This window comes from Rhamphochromis sp. 'chilingali', assembly GCF_963969265.1.
Source record: "Rhamphochromis sp. 'chilingali' genome assembly, chromosome: 10".
NCBI lineage: Eukaryota > Metazoa > Chordata > Actinopteri > Cichliformes > Cichlidae > Rhamphochromis > Rhamphochromis sp. 'chilingali'.
Window position 1 is genome coordinate 25,832,370 of NC_137937.1, and position 22,920 is coordinate 25,855,289.

Here is a 22,920-nt window from a genome sequence, read left to right on the forward strand (position 1 = left end):
AGCATTCAAATAACACATTTCACCTTGTGGCAAATGTATATTCTAAATCCCCATAAGCTGTGCAAAATGGGAATATAAAGAATAAACTGCACATCTTTGCACATAAAATTCAATTCATGAACCTCCTTAGGCAGGAAATGATGGAGAAAACAAGTGGTTTCTAATTACTAGAGAACAGTAGCTTGAGTAATGATGTCAGTGGAGGGCACAAGTCAAGAACAAGACTAGAAAACTCAACAAGGCATTAGAAGTTATGCAAAATAGCTAAAAGGAATGTTGCCTGTATCAAGTAATCGAAATTTCAACAGTTACTAAAGGAGACAGAAGGCATTCTGATCTACAGAAGACCACAGCAGCGGCTTAAGATAATACCCATCATGCATCCATCGATCAATCTTTTTCCACTTATCCAATTCAGTGTTGTGAGAGAGGGGGACCTGGAGCCTATCCTAGTTGTCATTTAGGCGAAAAGGCAGGTTACACCAGCAAGTCCCCAGTCTATTGCAATAATCCCTATCATTTCAAGGAAAAACACAGTAGTAAACTAAAACTGACACCTTGCAGCTTTGTAACTCTCCAAAAACAGTAAAGCTGCAGTTTACAACCATGTTTGTCTAGAGCCTCCAGTAAATAAAACAAATCACTTTATCATTTAATTATAAAAGATATATTGATCATATCACAAATATGAGGCATATTTTTGAGTTATGGCCAAAGACATTTTATAATCAGTGACTTTTACCTTTAACCAACGAATTCTATACCAATCACCCTCGAATCCAAGTGAACGATTTCCTGAATTAATTGTATTCACAACAACAGCCAGACATGAGGTCACAGTGACCTTAATCTCTGACCTTTAACCGCCAATTCATCTTCATTCCAAGGGAATATTTGTGCCAAGTAATTTAACAGATATAGTGTTTACAAAAAAAGGGAAGGATAATCACAAAAAATCTAATTATCCAGCCAATACAAAACATGTTCCCAAACTATGATTGAAACTAAATTCCTTTTTTAATTAAAAGGTAAATTTCAAAGAGTAAAACAATATACACAAACAATGTTTAAACCCTTAGTTATTGCAATTTTTGTTTCAGCAAACATCCAGTGGGAGGCTGACCTGGAAATCTGAGCATGGGGGTTATTTATTACCAATTAGACCTCTTGCCTGGCTAAAAAACAAAAAAACAAAACACACTTCCAAATACCTTAATTTAATTCATGCATGATTGGATTGCTGTGCGTGCATAATAACACCCACACAACTACACTGCGCTGCTACAAGAGAACATCTGAGTCATTTACTGTGACTGATGATCGAACAACTGCAGAAACCACTGCTTGATTCAGTCTCTGGTGCACTGAATCCCACAATGCACTGGGGCCTTTCACTGTACCTGTGATAAGGGAATAACCGGACCAGCTGGACACCCTGGAACACAGAAGAGTTTGGTTGCCTAGCAACCATGGAAGGAGCCAGTGATGATAATGGTAATTTTTCTTTTTTGTGTGTGTAATTTGCTTTTGTGTTATCTTGTTTACTGGCACCCTTCCAATCTCCAGGATTATAAATTCCATTAAAAAAAGTAGACGGCATAAACTGGCACATAAACTACAATCGTCGGTCAACGATCAGCGTGGAGCACTAATGTTAGCTATGTGTGAGACGGAGTTACAATAATGTGAACCATTAAAGAATATAACAAGATGTTAATCAATTTATCTCCAAGATGCGTGAAATGAACTCAGCCGGGTACCACCGCGGGATTATTGATATATACCAGGAGATCATTTGAACTTGCTTTCCATAACTGCCGTTAATTTCTAAAAAATAAAAAAAATTGAGCCTCAGTAAATTTGACTTTGATGACTTTGATTCCTGACAGTATGTAAATAGTTCAAAGAGATGCTTTTAATGAAAGCTATAATTTTATGTGCATATTAAGTATAGATATTCCAGATACTTCAGGTTTCTTCTTTTAGCCTGCGAGTTAAACGCCGTTCAATCCCTTTCAAGCACAGGAAAGAAAATTAAAGAAGAACGGGTTAGCTAAACAAAACTTTATTCAACAATTTAATGGACATAAGCTTTTTGCTGAAGAAGAAAGTCGCCTATGCTTATGAAACTCATTTTGAAACACTTAACTGTGTGGATGTTCTAGTAACTAATTAAAGCCAATGACCAGAATCACATTAATAAGATTTGGGTTTTAGTCTGGCTATGATTACTGGACTTAATTTCACAGATGATTAAGTATTTTCAAGACTTAAACTAATATAATCTAGCTTTCATTTAATAAAACAATCTAGTTGTTTAGGTATAGCTACAACTGCCAGAGTGTGGAAATTATTTCCCTGAAGTTCCCCGGGTTTTGCCAAGCTCTTGACTGCATTTTTGCCCTTTTTCATCAGTAATTGCTTAACAGTTTGGTCTTTCTATACACCAATAAGCCACAACATTAAAACAACTGACAGATGACAGAAATAACACTGATAACCAGTGTAATATGATGACAATCCCACTCCCCCTGCGCCAGCAGGAGGCCCCATACAGACAAGACACTCCCATGCACCACAGAAACTGCTTGGGAAATACAGAAAGAAGACTACAGAGAGCTCAGAGTTTTGACACAGCCTCCATACGCACATATCTGATCAAACATCTGTGGCAATTTCTAGAATAAGCCTAATCCCAAAAAGTCCCACCTCGTAACCCATAGTTTCACTGTCATACACCCCTAGATCCCCTGTGTCCATGCACCAGAGCTTAGAGCTATGGGGGCAAGGCCCTTCACAGTATTAGGTGGGTAGTTTTATTATTAGGTAGCTCAGTGGAAAAATACAGTAGTTGATGTGCAACACAAGCTTGGTGAAATGGTGTGAGCTAAAAAGCTGACCAAGTTAAATGAATGGCTTGAGAAACGCCTCACTCTGTCTGCTCCTTACACCAAGACAACAGGGTCAATATTGATTCCAAAAATCACCAGATTTATGATCAAATATGTCCTGAATCCTGAGGAGAAATGTATTGGCATAAGACAAGTAATTAGTCTCTATGCCAATATGCACTATGCAAGACAAAAAGGCTCTTAATAGGGCCAATCACTTTATAGTCCTCAATAAATTGTCATAATGTTAATATGTTACCTCCACTGCCATAAAAAATGGACCATAAAACTGGCCATCTGACAAATCACTGTGATAGAACGAAGCAGTCAGAGAACCATAATGGGATTTTAAGTTAGACATTTATTTAACATAAGGAACCTGTTATTATTTATCACTCTGCACACTCATTTTAAAGTGGGTGAGCAGAAATGAGGAAGGGGACTCACTTTAGGTCAGTGTCATTATTATATTATAAAAAATTTAAAAAAGAAAGAAAATCAAGTGAATCAAATGGTTAAACAAAGCAGGACTAGACTCAGATTCAAAACATGTAAATTCTATTTGATATCATTTATCAGACCACATCACAAATTACAATGAATGCCTCTTAGATTAAAAAAAAAAGTTGATATGTGGATGACTCGTTTTGTAATTAGAGCACAATATGAAAAAGGAGTAAAGTAGAAAAAACTTCAAAGACTAGTCTGAAACTGGCAGTTGTTTGACACAGTCTAGTTGTACTACTGGCAGGCAATGTCAAATTCCATTTAAAAAAAAGATTAATTAAGTTCAGATGCAGATGCGCAGTTTTCTGTCCTAAAGTAAAATTATTTGTGTCAGATTGGAGAAAGCACTTTAGGAGAGGTTAATTGACTGACATCAGTTCTTTACCTAAATAGAACACTTCAAATGACATTTCTTTAGCTTACCCATATATGTCAAGTACTCTGCTGAAGAGTAAAATATTAATAATTTAGAATAATCCCATTCTAAACATTAAGAGTAAACTTTTTTTTAAAATTTCTCAATTCATGACAATTAGCAGATGCCATTCATGTTCATAACTGTTTTCAGATCTTGCAATGTGAAGTACATCCTGCAAGCTTATGTTGTGATCCAAATCCCACATTCAATTTTTCACGTTGATCAACCTGTCTTTCATCCAATGCCTGCTACTCATCACTATAGGTAAGCAAAAAGGTTGGTAAAAATGTCACAAATGTATCTTATGGAAAACACTTCTATTGTAGCCTGGACCTATAATTGCCAACAACAGCAGCTTCATACATGACTCGGGTGATTCTAGGCTCAAAATGATAGTCGCAATATTCGGTTCAACCAATTATACTTGGATCTTAGCATTGTGATTATTATTATTTAAATTATTATTAAATCCAATAGCTGTAGTAAATTTCTTAGTGGTAATAGGCCATCACAAACATGTTTCAATAAGTAAACCAGTCATACCAGTCAATCCGTAAGTCAAGAGTGCGACCCTTTAAAAACCAGAAAATCCCCATGGGTCACACTCAATCTAAACTCTTCACTCTAATCAAAATACAAGAGAAAGTGATTTTTCTTTCCAAAACAAACAATAAAAGTTGTTTGCTATACATTGCTAATATTACCCAGTAATATCCAAAGTGTTAAGGCCAATGTTTGACCCAACTACTTTTTATATAACTAAAAAAAATGTATATAAATAAGAAAAGACCATACTTGTAATTTCAAACTAAATATCTGTTATTACTGCGGCCCATCTGCAGTACTTCTGTTGCCCAACAGGGGGCTTCAGCTCGGAATTTTATATAAATAAAATTGAATTGAGTTGAACTGAACATCGGTAATTACTGCATTATACCAATTGTCAAGAATTAACTGATATTTACACAATATTAGGTCATTATTCCATCAGTTCATTTACCATCATATATCCAGATTTTGGTCACCACATCTACTCTTCTGGGTGAATAATAGGGCACCCAAAGCCAGGCTCTGCATTGGATTGAACATGCCTAAAGCATGACATCTTGAGATGCATGAACAATCTTAACTCTACCACTGGATTTCTACCTTTCATATTTGTGATTCTATTCTTTCAGTCACTACATGCAGCACATGCCCACAGGTGACAGCAGAAACAGAGATAAACCTGTAAAACCTGTAAAACGTCAGCTGTGCCTGCGCCCTCAGCTCTCTCTTTACTTTAACAAACCATTACAACATCTACACTACTGCAGACACAACCCGCTTGTCAATCTCCTGCTCCACTCTAGCCTCACTCCCCAACTCCTTCCCAACCTGGAGCAGGTAGTTGGCTGCTTTTCATCAGATGTTGCAGGAAAGCTTAACGGCCAGAGTGTTTCTGAACAGCATTACTCATAAATGGATAGTAAATGGTTCAAATGAAATGGGTTCTTTATTATCAATACTCAAAGGTTTGGCTGGTCACTGAAATTTGGTCTGCAATGGTAAATAGAACACATAACAGCTCCATAGTGATAAAAATGTACCCCTATGTTTTCAGACATTTCTAATCAACAGCAGATTAAATCTCCGGTCCAGCAACAATGGAATAATTGAAAATGCACTCAGATTTATGAGAGACCCTTTTCTAGCAATTTATTTTCAGAAAGTGCCAGTTTTTTCATGGTTTTTCACACAGTTTTTCTCCCTGCTGCTCTCTGAAGCAAGCCATGTCTATATGCGAGGTGTGAAGCTGTGTGTTAGATAGGCGGAGAAAGAGACAAACGCACATACACATGGAGGGAAGAGATACGCAATAACATTTTTCTAAACAGTTAAATGCTAGACAGGTGGGTAACCAGACAGAATTCAATTTCACTTCAGTTTTATTCACAGCAAAATTCATCTCAGGGCACCTTGAAGACCGTACCATATTATACAGGGAAACTACGTATGTCACAGACAACCCAGAAATAGGTGGACACACTCTGATGCTCGTCACATAGCTCTAAAAACTGCATTTATTTTTAATGCCAGGACTCTAAGAATATCCCCTGTTCAAGTGGACAATTTCAGTTCACAAACATACACACATAACCTTTTACCTCTATTATACATTTTTAGTTGTTTTGTTTCTACCCAACACAACATGAAGCATTTTCTGCTGGCGAAACTTATTTCAGTGGTCTTCAGCAACATTCGATTTTAAATAAATTATTGACCTAAGCACTAGATTTTAAATAACCAATATACTGTAAACTAATAACACTGTGATTACATAACACTTAAACTGATTTAGAATTTAATTAAATACATCTGATCTAAACTGGCTTCTCTCATATTGGCTGTTATCCTCCCCACTCTCCTCCCCTCGTCTTACTGGTTAACTCTTCCCGGCCCCGTTTGTACCTCAAGAGCACTTGGCTAGTTTCAAACTATTTTCTAATAACCTGCTAAGTTGATTCTAGTGAAGAGTTAATACTGCCATTAACTTATAGTTCTGGTTTTTACTGACCAGGCTCCTGACATGCATACTATTAATAGCACGTTGAAGAATTGTGCCTCTGACACTGACAGCACACACAGAGAAAGACAGTGAGCGAGAGGGACAGTGAGAAAGGGAGAACCAGAAATATTTTATGCCATATCAAATTTTTTCCTTTTCTAAATGTTGTTTTTGTTTATCTATTTTTATTTTATTTTATTTGTTATTGTTGATTTGTGAATAGCCCAAAAGGGTTTGAGAGTCTTAATTTGGACAGTGTTTACTCATCACTGTGTTTGATGGTTGATTTGTACAACTTATTTACAAGTTTACCTTTTTCAGCTAGTGGGCCTAGAAAATGAAAACTTAAACAATGGATGCAGTAAAACAATAAAGTAAAACTTATGTGTATATTCCACTCACATCCAATCCACTAGTGGAAATGTTTGAAGAGGAAGTTTGCACATGCTTTAAAAAGCATGTGACTGTGATGTTGCAGTTACATACCTCAACTATTGTGGTTTTGGCTGCCTTGCACATGGGCTGGTTGAAGTTCCTAGCTGTTTTCCTAACACAAACCAAGACATACATATTGAATAAAATGTAGTGGCAGCAAATATAATATATAAACCAGAAAGTGATTTCAAAATCTCTCAATGTGGTGTCCATTATGTTATATCCTGTTTAGACTCAGAGTACCAGAGGACACTGCTCTCTTGTGGTGAAGAATTTTACTACATTCAATTTGGACATGCACTGGATTGGTTCAATGTTACTCATGTAGGGACCTATGCATAACCTAAACTTTGCTATAACTAAAAACAATATCTAAACACAAGAGTAAATTGAGAGCATTATTTAGATTTTTCTAACTTTTGCAGCATCAATGCATATAATTGAACAGAGCTATATTAGTAGTAATGAATGATAATCCCAGTGCAGTTCAAAAATATTCTGTCTGAATAATTAAAGACGACGTATGCGCCAAAGTAGATCTGCAGGCTGAGAGCAAACAAGAGCTGACAAAGTTAATAAAGGCTTAAAATGCACTATGGTTTCATATGTTCAAATATCTCAAACTTAACACAACTTTAACACAACAATCCATGTCATTAATTACCTGAAAACAATGTTCCCGGCCTTGTCAGCTTTCCAAGCTTTGATCAGTGCAAAATCTCCAGTGATGGCTTTCTCCATGACGTAGTGCCTGCCACCAAACTCCCTCACCTGTGTACAACCAGGTGAGAAGTTACTTACAGGATGAACTAAACAGTGAGCTGTTTTAAAGTTCTGTTTTTAATTTTAGACTTGGTCTTTGTAGTTGTCTAAACTTTGTCATGCTATAGATTCTGTGGCATTTAAATAAATCTGCAATGGCTACTATTCAGGGTTACACATTACACCACCTGTGTGAAATCTCCAAAATATTTTTTACACTTAAAATATCAATTTTGACGAGGCTCTTTTCCTCAGTCACAAGACATGTGTCGCATGCCAGTACCTAATGGAGATTTATTCAACTCACTGTGTAATTTACTGTATAAAGAAACTGGATTTCAGTGCTGCTGTGCACTATAACAGATCAGACCAGAGCTCTTGGGAATCTGTGCATTATGAGGACAATTCAAGGCTACTATCATGTAACCCGCGAAGTTCAGCTACAGCACTTAATTCCAAAACTACAACAGGGATTACAGCACTCTCACCTCTCTCTTTTCACTGGCAATGGCAATGCTACCATCTTTGTTGTACTTGATAGGAGAGCCACCCTCTTGGATAAGAGTACCATAGCCAGTAGCAGTGAAGAAGGCTGGAACCCCAGCTCCCCCTGCCCTGATTCTCTCTGCAAGAGTACCCTGTGGGGGGAAAAAGTGACAGATTATGAGAGGCGTACAAGAGAAATCCAGATACATGTCCACAGCATGTTTGTTAAAAACTGTATAAGCCTTGTCACTTGACTTTTTTTTTTTTTTTTAAACCAACCTGAGGCGTTAGTTCCACTTCCAGCTCCCCTGACAGATACTGTCGCTCAAATTCTGCATTCTCTCCAACATATGAGGAGATCATCCTCTTGATCTGCTTAGTCTGGAGCAGCAGGCCCAGGCCAAAGTTATCCACTCTAAGGAAAACACACACAGCACTAACTTACTAAGCTTTGTTTTGTTTATTAAATTAACTTAAGCAGTTTTTTATAAATATAAGCTGATTTAAAGGGTACACACAAGTGTCTTGTTGTGTTTTATTTTACATTTCATGTTATTATATTTCAAATGAATACATTTTCATTTTTTATTTGACATTAAAGCACTTTTCTGTCAATACTCATTTATTTCTAGCAACTATGCTTCTTTTTCCTCATAAGAAACTATCAACGTCCTATCTTCCTGCAATTTCCACCATTTCTTATTGTTAACGTAAACGCTTAGAGAGGTTATTCAAGGTTGTAACTCAGTCAAGCTGAAACGGATATGGCTCCCTTTTCTGATCTTAAGACAAAGCAAAGACAGTCACAGTCCAGCTGTGGCCTATTCACAGCCATAATCACAGTACATTTGATCAAACACAGCTGCTGAGCCTGGGGTTGCCACTGAGTCAGATTTTTCTGAGCATGTCTTTGTTTATTGTCTGTCAAAACCGCACGGAATAATTGTGCTTGAAAGAAGCTGTGAAGCTCACACTGGTCCGAAGTGTGTCTTACACCTGCTGCACATAGGGTGTCACGTATTTAGACCACCATACCTGGACAAATCCTCATGACTCAACAGTTGTGAATACATTTTTCTAGCCTTCTTTGACAAACATAAATTGCCGAGTCCCTCAAGCAACTGTTTGATCAGCTATGAGAGGACTGGCTTTTTGTGGCTTTAAAGCTCTTTCATACCAAACAAGAAAAACAGATGGCAATCGAATCAAGTTAGTTTCAATCTGTCCAAACTGTATTTTTGCAACACAAAACACTTTAAACATGTGCTTCATGTTAATGCACAGGCAACTAAAAACTCACTTACACTGCTCTAATCTCTAACTACCACTGCTTTGTTCTCTAATTGTAACTCTAATCTCGGGTTATCTTAAAGTATATAAAGGCCATGCCTTATCAGAATGCAAAAACAGATAACTGCAAAGTGCACTTTCACATGCACACAAACCACTGGTGATGCAACACACAATGGAAACACTAAAGAAAGGTTTTGGCACTATTAACTCGTGTTAATGTTTTGTGTGTGAAGCTGGTGTGTATGGAATGATGTTTGAGGACTATAAGCTCTTCAGGCAAATACTCAGTGCTCATTCATGAGAGCAGATTCCAGCAGTGATCTTGAGCACAAGTGTCACTGCCTTTTATACAGAATCTATTTGGTTTGTGTCAAATTCTGAAGCAGCTGATTACACAGTACATATAAAGCTGCAAGGGAAGGCGGTTCTGTAACAGCCCAATAATCTCCTTTTGTACAGCTGAATCCTTCTCAACTCATCGAGGGCATAAAGGGCCAGCTGTGTCAGTTTCATGAGAAGTGAAATATGAGGGTCTCGTTCCTCTCACCCAAAAGCAGTGAGACAAAACACTTATGTGTTCTATATTGCTACAAAAGTCAAAAGATTAAAGATTTATCCTTGATTAGGGATCCCTTTAAAGAATAAAGTGACACAACACAACCAATATTTCTGCATGTTAACTTCTTACACTTTCTTTCCACTGCTGCCAAAATAAGGTTAGCAATGCCTAGTTGTCAAATAGTAAATCTAGTTTTCATTCAAAAAATAGTTTGTTCACACTGCTTTACAAGCAAACACACTTATGCAGTACTGTCATTTTAAAAAAAAAGGAGTCTTTATTACAGTACTTGATTGCCTGCCACTGATATAATTAATTTTCCCAAGGGGTAATATGAGAAACTGGGACTGTTGTGCAGGGCCGAACCATAAAAGCTGAACTCAATTCTGTTCAATATTAACTTTATCTCTTGATATGCTTCCTGGTGCAGCCCAGATCCAGTTTCTCATGTGGCCCCTTGGGAAAATTGATTTCCCACCCATGACTGGGATATATGATCACCAAGAAGGCTTTATTATAAAATGATCATACGAAAACATACACATGTAATTCTTACCCTTTAATAGTTTTGTATGTGGCATAAATACAAAGACACAAAAGGGTAAGAATTACTCAAGTTTCACTATTTCTGCATAAGCACTACAATTAAATGTTTACTGGATTGTGACACGCCAGGTTTTGATTACAAAAGAAAGCTGCAATTTTCTTTTTCCTTTTTTCTATCAACAGTATTAGAATTTTATTTGAGTTAAAAGACTGAACGCAACCTTCAGTTAGTTCTTGCTACTGTACAAAATGTACAAAAGGACAAAACGTATAATAAAGGTAATTAAGGTCATCAGCTGACTGTTATGTGTACACTGAATCTGCACTGAGACCAAATACAAACATCACACACAAGATCACCTGACCACACACACCTCTTCCTTGTACCTTATCCAATGACTTATCTACTAGCCTCTGGGCATCTCGCGAGCACAACACTGCCTGTCTGGCGTTACAGTCATAAGGTTGCCAATGCTGCAATTAGACACCATCACAGGCTCAAATCAAGACAAAGAAACACTACTATTCAAGACAATAAGCAAAACGTTCAAGTTCATATGCAAGGATGTGGTTTGGTTAAAAGATTTAAACCAAAGTAATAATTCTAATGTTTTTGTTTTTATTTAATTCTACCAAAACAACCCAACAACAATGAATGGTACTATTCTAAAACAGCACGTACAAATCATGTACACTTCCACACATACCCTGCATTGTTACTGACTGCAGTGATGCTCTTAACGCCAGTCTTCAGTAAACTGTTGATGAGATTCTCCGGAATTCCGCATAATCCAAAGCCTGAGGTGGAATACAAAAAAGTAAGCGTTGCAAACAAGAATCACTGTGAGAAAAGAAAAACGATACACATTTAAACACTGCTTTAAATAAAACTGCCAAAAGTATGTATCAGTGTATTTACGTTGTAAGTAAATGTTATGACTTTGTGTTTTATCTTCACTTGTTCAGCTGATGCCTGTGCATTTACTGCCATCGCTAATTTCCTTATATTTTGCTAGGAAACAATAAGAAATGTCTAATCCAGTTAATTGGCTTAAAGCATAAAAAACATTTCTCTGAAAATGCTCAGAGAAATGAAAACGAATGAAAAAGCAGCCGATGTCCAAAGAAAACTTTAAAAGACCTTCAGAAAGCCTGGAGAACAATTGATTAAGACCAGTTACAAAATTACAATTAAGTGCTGTATGCTTAAGTGGTTAAGTGTTAACCAGATATTTTAGGCCAATTCGTTCATAGCAATGTGAGAATTAGGTTGTGATTTGAACTGTGATTCAGTGCTCTCCTCATGGACTTTGGATCAAAGTCCAAAGATACCCCGGCCTTTGATGACACAGTTGAGCTACATGGTGTGAAGGAATTTTATTCGCAAACATATATTTAAGACATTTTAAGATCATATAAGGACCTTAAAATGTCTTAAATACACATTTATATCTAAGGATTAGGGACATGCCAGATTTGGACAGTAAACTAATACAAAAACAATGATCTTGTTAACTATGTCAAACCACACAGAAAAACCAAAGTGCAATCAGCTTGGATCAAGTCCAGGTATTTCTAGACTTGTTTAGAAATATTCTTATATTGCACTGAGGGAAGGTTCATCTGCTTTTCTCTTAGACAGAAGTGCGTCACAATGGAAAACATTTAACAATGTCACTGTGAACAGGACTATAAATAAGATCAGTGGATTGCACTCAGTGTGTGGATGATACTCAACCAGCATTCTACAGACAGTTTGGAATCACTTCATTGCAAATTAGACATTACATTTATTCTAATGAATTCACCTGCCACTTTCTTACGTGCATGCGTTCAACCGCTCATTAACACAAATATCTAATCAGCCAATCAAATGTCAGCTGCTAAGTGCATTTAAGATGACACACTGAAGTTCAAACCAAGAATCAGCCTGGGTAAGAACGGTGATTTAAGTGATTTTGAATGCATGGTTGTTGGTGCCAGACAGGTTGATCTGAGTAATTTAGAAACGGCTGATCTACCATCTACCAGTATTGTTCCACACAACCATCTCTAGGGTTTAAAGAAAATATCCATTGGTTGCCCAGTGGTTCAACAAAAGCTGGATAACAGAAGACTGAAAAAACATTCTCTAGTCTGATGAGTCTCCTAACAATTGGATGGTAGAGTCAGAAAAAAAGATAACCATGGATCTATCCTGTGTATTAACAGCTCAGGCTGGTGGTGGTATAATATTGTGGAAAATATTATCTTGTCACATTTTAGGGCCCTTGGTATACCAACAGTGCACCATTTAAATGCCACAAGATACAGGAATATTATTGTTGTTGACTGTGTCCACCCCTTTACGACCACAGGTCTTCTGATAGCTGCTTCCAGCATGAGAACAAACAATGTCACAAAGTTCAAATGACCTATAACTGCGTTCTTGAACATGACAATGAGTACTCATCACTGTAACCAAATAGCCTCCACAGTTAGTAGAGCACTTTTGGGATGTGATGGAATGAGAGATTTGCATCACGGATGTGGAGCATGTTTTTGTTTCCAGCACCTTGATGAGTCTATGCCATGAAGAAAAATGAAGCTATAAGAAACAGTAATACCAAGGTGTACCTCATAGCATCCAGTGAGTGTATGTAAATATAAAGCATAACATACTGTTAGGTGAACAAAATCATCATAAACCAAGAAGTCCTATCTGACATTGTTACAACATGTTTGTGAAAGTACTATACATTACCTCCCACAAGAATGGTAGCTCCATTATGGATATCTTTAACTGCTTCTACAGGATCCGAGTAGAACTTTGAATTTTTCTGACTTGATGTGGAAAAGTAAGAGCCACAGGTCTGTAGAAAGCACAAGAGCATGAAATACAGCAAATTTGCATTCATAAAAAATGCTGTTTCCGCAACACCAAAACAAACAAACATGTAAATTCTAAATAGAAGCACAAAAAAATAAAGGCTTAAAACCTAATGACCTGCTTGCACAGTTCAAATCCAATTTATTCTGTAGAAGAAAGGAAAAGTAAACCTAACTGCTGAACAAATCCTGCAACAAATGCAGGCGAGATTATGATAGCGCACAGCCAAGAGCCAAAAACCAACAGTCAGCAGAGGATTCAGGTTTAAAATCATGTGTTTAAAACCCTGTGTCAGGCCAATGCGAGCTGCTGTCTTTTGTAAATTCTCATATCTCAGACAGTAGTTAAACGCAAGTTCAACCATGAAGGGCAGTTAAAATCTAAGCTATCACGCAGATTGCTGCAATCACACTGTGTGGGTGATAATTAACTAGCATTCAAGAGAAAGCTTAAGTTCACAATGTTCTTGTCATTACACACAAATACATTGTTACAAATAATCTTTTTTATTAGTTAACAAAACGAGCTTCACATTTAACGACTCTATAATATTGGAACATGTTTTTGAAAGTTTTCCGCACTGAATAAAACGTGTGGCAGGTGTTTAGACCTAAATCTATGATTACTTGGTGTTGAGTTACGCGCACTTGTGATCATCCAACTACACATACCTTAGTCAGATCAAATAACCTGATTCGCTTTATTCATGCATTTCTAGATCTTAGCAGCAGTTTTTGAAAGGATTGGCAAATGTGTTGTATTGCGCGTATCCGCAAGGTTGTGCGCCCTGCAGGCTGAGGTCAGCCCACAATAACACATAAACGCAAACTGAAACAGTATAAACGACGCGAAGCTTGGTTCATAGTTTCATTCCAAATGTAACCAATACTTTAATGACAGTTGAATTATTATATTTTACTACTGTCGTCTCTTTTTTTGCAGCAACATCATCTCAACACTCCTACAACAGGTGTAACGTCGCTGTTGTTATACTGACCTTGCTCAATTGGTGGATGGCGAAGTTTATTTTGGTTCTGTGGTGGGTTTTCAAGAGTATATTTTCCGCTCTGCACAAAGCTTTGAGGGCCGCCATGATTTGGAGCTACAAACTTGGGGTGGGCGGAGATGCAGGGTGAGCGCTGACTGGATCTTTAACCGAGCTAGCTGAGGGTCACAAAATATGGCTACACGCAAGCCCAGCTCGGCGACACGACGCTATTGGCTGTTTTCAAAGAGGATGAAAGGAGAAGCTCTTCTTCGTTATCTTTCCCCCACCTGGTAAGCTAGGCATGTTTTAGTGCATTGCCGCCTACTGTTGGTGTTGTAGCGTCATAGCGTTTGAGAAAGCCCAATACTACCCTTGTTCTCTTGTTCTTTTTTAGTAGGGCTATACTGTATTCAAAGGTCCACGAAGAAAACATTAATTTCCCTGACACAGCTTGCAATGCATGAGAGCAATTTCCAATCTCTGTTTCCCCACTGCATCCCATTATCACATTGATGATTCAGCCTCTCACTAAGGATGCAGTGGCACAGCATCCTGCCAAATGGCACATGCAAATCTACATTTTCTACCTAATCTTATCCACGCCATCAGTGCTTTCAATCCCAACATCTGCTAGCACACAAAGACAGTTTCACATTTGATTAAATTTATTTTATTTATATCGAAACCATATTTCAAAACAGGAATTGCCTCCTGGTGTTTAATATTGAAAGGTAAAAACCCTACAATAATGCAGAACAACCCCAACAACTCACAAAAGACGACGTGCTATGAGCAAGTACTTTGGCGACATTGGGAAGGAAAAACTCCCTTTTAACAGGAAGAAACCTCCAGCAGAATCAGGCTCAGGGAGGGGCAGCCATCAGGGTTGGGGGTGAGGGGAAGGAGACAAGACAAAAGACATGCTGTGGAAGAGAGACGGAGATTAACAATAGCTCATAATTAAATGCACAGTGGTGTTGAGAAGGCATTCTCTTTTTTTTTTCATTAGAATTTTGACATAGAAAAAAAAATCATGATGCATTAAAACCCAATTCTTCTGAATTTGGAAAGCCTATATCGACTCTTTAGAAACTTCCAGAACTCAACTGCCAAAAAGGCTAGGCCTTTTAATTTGATAAAACTTTAGTGTTTAATTTGCACAAAGCAACCTAATTGCAGCTACCTATATTTCCACCAGGAGAATTTTTTTTCTGAAGCTTTCAACAACCCTATTGATCATTTGCTACCAAATATCAATATCAAATCTGTATGATCAGGTAAAGGGGAGTCTGGAGAGGTGGAGGTGCGTGCTAGAGGAAAGAGTAATGAAAGTCAGTAGATGCAAGACTGAATACGTGTGTGAATGAGAGAAAAGCATATACAAGAGATGGAGCCAATTGTAGACAAAGTTAGAGAGGAAAGGTGAGATGAGATGGTCTCGACACATGCGGAGGGATAGTGGATATACTGGCTAAAGGATTCTGACTATGGAGCTGTCAAACAGGAAGAAAAGAGAAAGACCACAGACAAGGTTTATGGATGTAGTGAAAGAGGACATGCAGTGGGTTGGTGTGACAGCAGAGAATTGGAGATAGGGATTGAAATGGATGATGAAGATCCACTGTGGTGACCCAGCTCAAAAAAGAATTTAGTTATTAGTTATTTCCCCTTCTGCCCCATGAAAACACAATGTTGAGGAGGCACAAGGCAGATGTCCTACACCAGTTTGCAACACACTTCTTGCAATACCTGAATTTTTCCCAGTCTGCCTCATGTTGCACAGAATTTCCCCTTCTATTTTCCTCATTTAATTTGTATCCACAGGTTCCAGCAATATGCCCCCTCCAACAAACAGAAATCTGTAGCTCATCCCTACACTTCTCATATCTTTCCTCTGCATGCATCCCTGACATTTCAAGCAAAAACCCACAGATCATTTTTTTCATCCGTCCTTTGAAATTTATCTTTCCACTTTGTGTAGAAACGGTTTCTGGCATAGGACTCATTGCACTGGACTAAATAACTAAAAACTCACTAACCCCCCCCCCCCCCCCCCCCCCCCTTTTTTTTTTTTTTTTTTTTTTATTCTAACCGGCTACCAACAGTTTGTTTCCTACTGTCTGAGTTATTATTTTCCAAAGTCGCCTCAGCGGACGTCTAACTTTATAGCACGCACGCTCCCTTCAGCTGTCAGCACCACCACACTATCTAAAAGTACACGTATGTTTACAGGTTAAAGTTAACGTTTTTGCAAACGCAGGGACGACTTACTGATATAATCCTATGGCCGTGCGCGTGCATGCACAGAAACGGAAATTGAAAATTCTTTGAACACGTGAGTAAAATCCGTAGCTCCCGTGACTGGTACTTTTAGTCATGGCCGACGACTACAGACGACAAGGTTTCGAGTTGGAGAGAAGAATATTTGAGTTAGACATCAAGTGTTCGAGTCTCAGAGCTGAAAAGCAAGGTACCGATTACACTGTTTATTTGTTTGCCTTTCGGCAATTCATTTAGTACGTGGCAAACAGTCTTGGTTAAGGAATCGACTAGCAAGCAAGCAATCAAGCTAACTTCCAGCGTACGTTAGCTTGCAACCATGACAACAGCTGCTGTCTAATGAAATATTGCATTTTGGCAAAAAACAAAACAAAACAACCTTTCTGAACACATCAGTGCATATGCAGTTAGTTAATTATAATTAGTGGTTAGCAACGTTGCAGGAGAATGTACATAACTCGCGGAGTTATGTTTGTATTTCACTAGGGTTTTTGAGTTAACTGCTAACGTTAGCTAAAATGCAGTATTGTTGACATATGTGAAGGTATGACACATGATGGCTGGTAATGCTAGCTAAACGACTGTCATCAATAAAGCAACGAAGCATCTACCTTGTCCTTATTGCATGTTAAATGGTGTCGTTAACTTTTTTACTTTAACTTGTATCTGAACCTCAAACGCCACCGTGTTAGTGCGCATTTTTGGCCTTATGTTTATCTGTGAATGCTCGCATGGGCTAGTCAGCTTATGTTTTATGCTAAAATATTTTTTTTCCTGTCATGAGTCGAATTGTGGATGATTATAAAGTCCCGATCAACAATCGCGATAACTCGGGATTTTTCATGAGTTTAGATTTGTACTTGGGTAATATGTTAACATATGGTTCTTCCGTAGATGATGACTATTTACAGAATGCATCTGCCATACTAGACAAGTTGAAAAGCTTTTACAGACAAGGAGGAGAGAGTAGCAACCTATCCAAGCTGCTGCAGGATTACACACAGGTACTTCCTTCCATCAAATTGTATTTACTCTCTTGCGTTTCAGTAAGTTATTTTATTAAGTAGTCAGTAACATGAGGGTTTTTTTTAAACTACTAGTGATTTTTGTCCCCAAAACCACAGAAAACAGGATAAAATACCCAACTAAGGTGCTCTGAACACAAGGAAATTTTTCTTACTTACACTGCTTAGCAGTATTAAACGCAAATATAAAATGTCTAAATCATCTTAGAAGGTGGAAGCAGAAAGTGACAGGTTTGCAGTAGGTTACTGTTGTATCTACATTTTAATAAAAACCCTGCATATCTTAAAGATGCTTTCAGTTGTTCCCATTTTCACAAGGGGTCACCACAGTTGGTTGCTCACACATATAGTTTTTACTTTTTTGCAACCCCAAGGGGATTTGTGTCTCCTCCCAAAATCAAACCAGGGATCTTTTATTTGTTAGATGGATGTGTAAACCACTACACTATGCAGCCACTAAAAAACGATCATCTCTACAAAGTAAAAACTGAACACATTCCAGTCTCTTTACTTTTACAGTTTAAGTTTAGCATTGTACACACATGTCCAGGGGATTGAATACCCATATTTGTTGGTTTAGTGTCTGTGTAACAGACTAAATTGTCATGTATAGCTAGAAGCAAGTTATAAAATGCAGCTGTACTATAAGGGAGTTTATATAAAAAAAAGTAAATCTGTCTGCACATCTATATTGACTCTGGCTTGAGTAAGTGAACATAGAGCAGGCAAAGGCTAGTTACATGTCAAGAATTGTAGCTAAGTTTGTAAAGTAGTGTAACATAAATGTTGTGTCACAGACATAATCACAAAATTCACCGTCTATTCAGTAATAAACGCTAAGAAATTTTCTATACTCTCTGAAAATAATTTCCTGTGAATTTTAGGGCTGCAACAATTCATCACCATAATCATTGCCATCGACTATAAAAATTTGTTGACGCAGAATTGTATTTTCTTAACTGTTGAGCACAGGCATACGGGTGACTTTGTCCAATAAAGAGGCTCATGCACCTGTCAAATGGCTAAAGTCAGGACAGAGAACATCTTCAGCATGGTTATTAACAGCTGGGAACATCATCTCAAAGATCTCAAAGCTTTATTTGAACTTATGGATAGAAACTATTTTTAGTTTCCTACTTGCACATTTTTTCTTTGTTTAAATGCTACTAGCAAATTAATTTATATTACCTAATTTTTTGATTTATTTCATTTTTATTCTGATGGTTCTATTGAGTAATGTTAAAAGAACCATTTGATTATTTTCAAATTCATATGTCATTATTTTTGCTGTGGGACAAGACAACAGGGTATTCATAGGTGGGCAGACTTGAGCAGGTAAGGTACTGGAGCCTAGAATAAGAGGTTTGCCTACAGGAAGTGTAGATAAGAGTTACTGAAATAATCGTTGACTAATCAAAGAAAAATGAGGCACATTAGTCTGCTATCAAAATAATTGTTATTTAGCAACTAATGTTGCTAACATAGTGTCTTCTATAATGAGTTCATTGAAAGGGCCGTCTTTGCAGTTGCTGCTGTCTTCTGTTTAGCTCTTATCTAAATTTTGACATAATTACAGAGCTCATATCAGGAAAACATGGAAACTTTGTCTGAAATGAAAACCCTCTAATTATGAGTGTTTTAGTTCTGTTCCTTTAACGATTTACAGCCTCTGTGTGACATTGTAATAATGTCTAATGCAAACTGGTCTAGATTAACTTTACTAAAGATATTCTGAAGCGTATTGCTTTAAAAATTTAGGAGTAAAATGTTTGCCATAAACTGTAAAACAAAACCTCTAACTCCACACCAACCCACAAGAGATGGTTCAGTTAGGGAAGAAGAAATGTTGAAGATGGTGGTTTTGTTTTACATTTGTTACAGTTGTATCAATGTGATTTTGGGGTGCTTTCCATTCTGCGTACTGTACTTCCTGCCATTCTCATCACTCTATCCTTCAGCCTTTAGCCTATATTTTCCCCTAAATGTATCTCTGAGGAGGTTCAAGAACCATCATACTAAAGCTTTTTGAAAGACAGAAAAAATATTTTTGAGTAGGCAGCTGATCTGATGGGACAGTAAAATCAGTGACTGCATTATTGGAAATTGCTTTACGTGATCTAAATTCAATTCAGTTTCATTTATGTTGTGCGTGCTTATGTTGTATTACAGCTCCAGATTAGATACAGATATCTCTAACCGTTGTTGTTGTCGTCCCCCCCCCTAAATAGTTTTCTTAATTGGTTTAAAGAAGGAGCAACAGCTGGCAGGTTTATTATAGGCCTTTATCCTATTTTGCAAAGTTATACATGGTGCAGGCAAAATGTTTAAGACAATTTTAACACATCATTCAGTTTTACTTTTTTTTGTAAATTATTTTATTTTTCATCATTTAGGTGATTCTAGACATCACTTTTTATGAAGAGAATAAACTGGTGGACCAGGAGTTCCCTGAGGACTGTTCACCATTTAAAATTCAGCAGCTTCTTCAAGATCTGACTGAACCTGAAGTTTTGGCCGCACGGCTTGCACCAGCACAAGAGGTTTGTGTTTGTCTCAAACCGATTTTGGTGTTGTCTTCTACTCCATTTTATGAATAGTGTACTTTGTATCAAATCACAAACTGTCATGTAGTCTGGTTATTACAATATAAGACTATAGAGGTTACTAGGACACAAACCCACAACCCAAAGGATATAAAAGAGGAGCAGACACTCTTTTTTTTTTTTTTTTTTTTTTTTTTTTTTTTGTGTCCATGTGTTTCTTTCTTGGTCTGGTTAACTATCCAGTAATTATCCTACTTTCAGTTGGACGTCAGTTCAACTTTAATTTTCCCTTTGATTTGTGGTTTCGCTACTCACACTTGGACACATGCTTTTAAAGTGCTTATGAAATAAATATGGATGAGGCATCATGGAGTGTCTGATATTGATATTCGTGTCTTTTGGTTTATGTTAGGTGCAGTCTGTGTTGGGTTTAGAGCTGTTAGAATGTCTCTACTGGAGACGTGGAGCTCTGCTGTATATGTACTGTCATACCCTTCATCAGCGAAAGCAGTGGATCAAGAAAAACAAGGAAACATTCCTTAAGGTAACAAACAATGCAGAGATCTAAGGAGTTTCATTCATTGTTAGCTGTACAACTTTACTTTGATTAAAACCAATAGTTTACCACTTTTTTATGTTTCTTTTTTAACATTAAAAACATTTTTGACCCAGTGTATTCAGGAAGGTGTGCGATACCTGATGCGGATGCTGCAGGTGAGAAACTCTGTAAAGCTCAATGATGGTGTGGTGCTACATGACACTGCTACAGCAAACATCTTATCTGAAGGTAAATGTGTTATTTATTATAGACGTGATAAATGAAGGAATACACTTGAACCCACAACCTCCACAGTTATGTGATCGGATGTTTGTGTTATATTGTGGTAGGGAGAAACCTGACAGCTTCGCTGGAATCTCTTCTGTCCTTGGAGACAAGAGTTTTGGCAAATAAATATAGTTACTGAGAATTACATCCCAGAGTAATCATTGGCAGGGATCATTAAATGTGGTTTGGGGGCTGAACTCCTTAGTAAAGGAGCTTTTTACTTCTAATTTGTTACCCATCTTTGAAAATCTTAGGAGAATTTAAAAAAAAAAAGCAGCTGACCTTCATTGAAGGTCAGCTGCTTTTTCTCTCATCCCAGAGGCTTTTCAATTCTAAAACCAAAAGGTGGAGAGTCCCATACGTAATAATGGGTACAGGTACAGAATTAGGTGTATAGATGTGAAAAAAGGCGTGGACCATTACCACCAGAAGTTTCAGGTGACACTTCGGAAAAAACTTGCCCCAAAAACTGGATATGGCTCACCTTGGCTTGTTTGATGATTCACATGATTAATAGTGGTCAGCAACCACCTCCTAAGGGACAACCCCCACTAGGGTTTAAATACCTGGGGCTCTACATACAGAAGCCAAACTGAAGAAGCCTCTGGGATGAGAGGTGAAAAGTCTTCAACAGAGTTAAAGAAATCCATCACTTTTTGTTTTTCTTCTTCTAATACTACAATGACCTGGATAACTGAAAACTGACACAGAAATTTTTTTAACAATCTGTTCTTTTGTCGCCAACTGGTCTTACTAACTACCGGTTTATCTTTTGGGTCAGGCATTTTCTCAGACACACACCTGTTGACAATGATGTACATTGGCGAAATGTGTTTCTGGGCAGTCAAGTACGAGGACTGCAGCGCTGACACTACGGAGCACAAAGAAGATCGCCTCCAGTTTCGGGACATTGGCACACAGATCCTCAACAAATATGTGCTTGCCTGTGAGGGCCCTCTCCAAGGGCAGGGCTGGAACACAGAGAATGCCAAGGAAATCCTCAGTATTTTACAGTGAAAAATATAGCTTCTCTGTTACAATTGCCCTCAGGAACAGATCAAAGTTCAATATTCAAATGTGTCAATCCCAAATAAAAATGGAGCCCATCGGATGGGGTGCAGTCTTGTGAAAGTTTATGGGGAGGCACAGGGAGAGAGTGAATGTGAAGAAAGGAGATGCTGGAACAGTGTCTACAGGCAACCTAATCCTATGCCAAACAGCCCAGGCCAAAGCAGATGAATGAGAAGTTAGAGTATAAGACAAGCATTGTAATAGAAGGGCTGCACAAGAGGCTGTTGAATAATTATTTGCCCCTGGCCTGCTGAAAAAGCAGTGGCCACTCTGATTCCAGACTGTTGATTGGGGCATTTGTTTTGCTCTAAGAATGTGTCACAATAGCATTAATATTACTAAAGAGGTTATGAATAATAAAAAAGAAAAATTGACTTTTCATTTTAAGATTGTAACAAGTTTAAAGATAATACAGCTGGAAATGAGACATTGCACATTAACATTTATTTATTGTTTTGTTGCCATTTTGTTATGCTTTTAATATATATTAAAATAGCATATGCATTATTTGAATTTGTGTATAAAGTATACACACAGAAGGCAAAGAAAGGTGTTCGAACTGTTTGTCAGTGACGTATTAATGACCAATTCAAAGTATGTTCAGGTTTGTTCATACCAGCTTTGTAATGCACCACTTGTATTTTCATCTATTGCAACTTCCATTTTTCTGCAACTTGAATAACATTGATAGTGTAACTATTAATAGAGAAACTGTGTTGTTTGGGCAAAAAAATCTATCATTTTGTTTTTTAATGTCCTTGTTGACAATAAACGTGCTTTGTTTTAAGAAAAATTTCCTAGTTTGCCTTCCAGATTTTCTTTTACTACGTATTCCTGTTTTGTTTGATGATACTGCACTACAATACCCACAAT

The 22,920-nt window shown here is 37.5% G+C and overlaps 2 protein-coding genes across 2 annotated transcripts in view; one reads left to right on the forward strand and one right to left on the reverse strand.

The window, feature by feature from the left end:
* The window catches only part of oxct1a (3-oxoacid CoA transferase 1a), a 61,018-nt gene extending 46,502 nt beyond the window's left edge, over window positions 1–14,516 (reverse strand). The window contains exons 1-7 of the mRNA XM_080893626.1: window positions 14,312–14,516; window positions 13,189–13,297; window positions 11,153–11,243; window positions 8,327–8,462; window positions 8,050–8,199; window positions 7,464–7,570; window positions 6,851–6,911 (exon numbers count right to left, since the gene is read on the reverse strand). Of these exons, the coding sequence (XP_080749752.1) occupies window positions 6,851–6,911; window positions 7,464–7,570; window positions 8,050–8,199; window positions 8,327–8,462; window positions 11,153–11,243; window positions 13,189–13,297; window positions 14,312–14,407 (750 nt within the window). The 5' untranslated portion in view covers window positions 14,408–14,516. The remainder of the gene's footprint in view (window positions 1–6,850; window positions 6,912–7,463; window positions 7,571–8,049; window positions 8,200–8,326; window positions 8,463–11,152; window positions 11,244–13,188; window positions 13,298–14,311) is intronic.
* A 1,954-nt stretch (window positions 14,517–16,470) lies between these two features.
* Window positions 16,471–22,824, forward strand: rimoc1 (rab7a interacting mon1-ccz1 complex subunit 1). The gene is made up of 6 exons (XM_080893627.1): window positions 16,471–16,772; window positions 17,477–17,586; window positions 20,001–20,147; window positions 20,563–20,694; window positions 20,823–20,937; window positions 21,758–22,824. Exons 1-6 carry the CDS (start codon window positions 16,679–16,681, stop codon window positions 21,991–21,993), a joined length of 834 nt encoding a protein of 277 aa, XP_080749753.1. The 5' UTR covers window positions 16,471–16,678; the 3' UTR covers window positions 21,994–22,824.
* The last annotated feature ends 96 nt before the right edge of the window (window positions 22,825–22,920 follow it).

Excerpts from the sequence above, each read along its gene's own strand:
- rimoc1 (XM_080893627.1), top strand. The coding sequence starts at position 16,679 with ATGGCCGACGACTACAGACGACAAGGTTTCGAGTTGGAGAGAAGAATA. Across the intron at positions 16,773-17,476 it reads TCTCAGAGCTGAAAAGCAAG|ATGATGACTATTTACAGAAT; the intron begins GTACCGATTACA and ends GTTCTTCCGTAG. Across the intron at positions 20,938-21,757 it reads AGCAAACATCTTATCTGAAG|GCATTTTCTCAGACACACAC; the intron begins GTAAATGTGTTA and ends CTTTTGGGTCAG.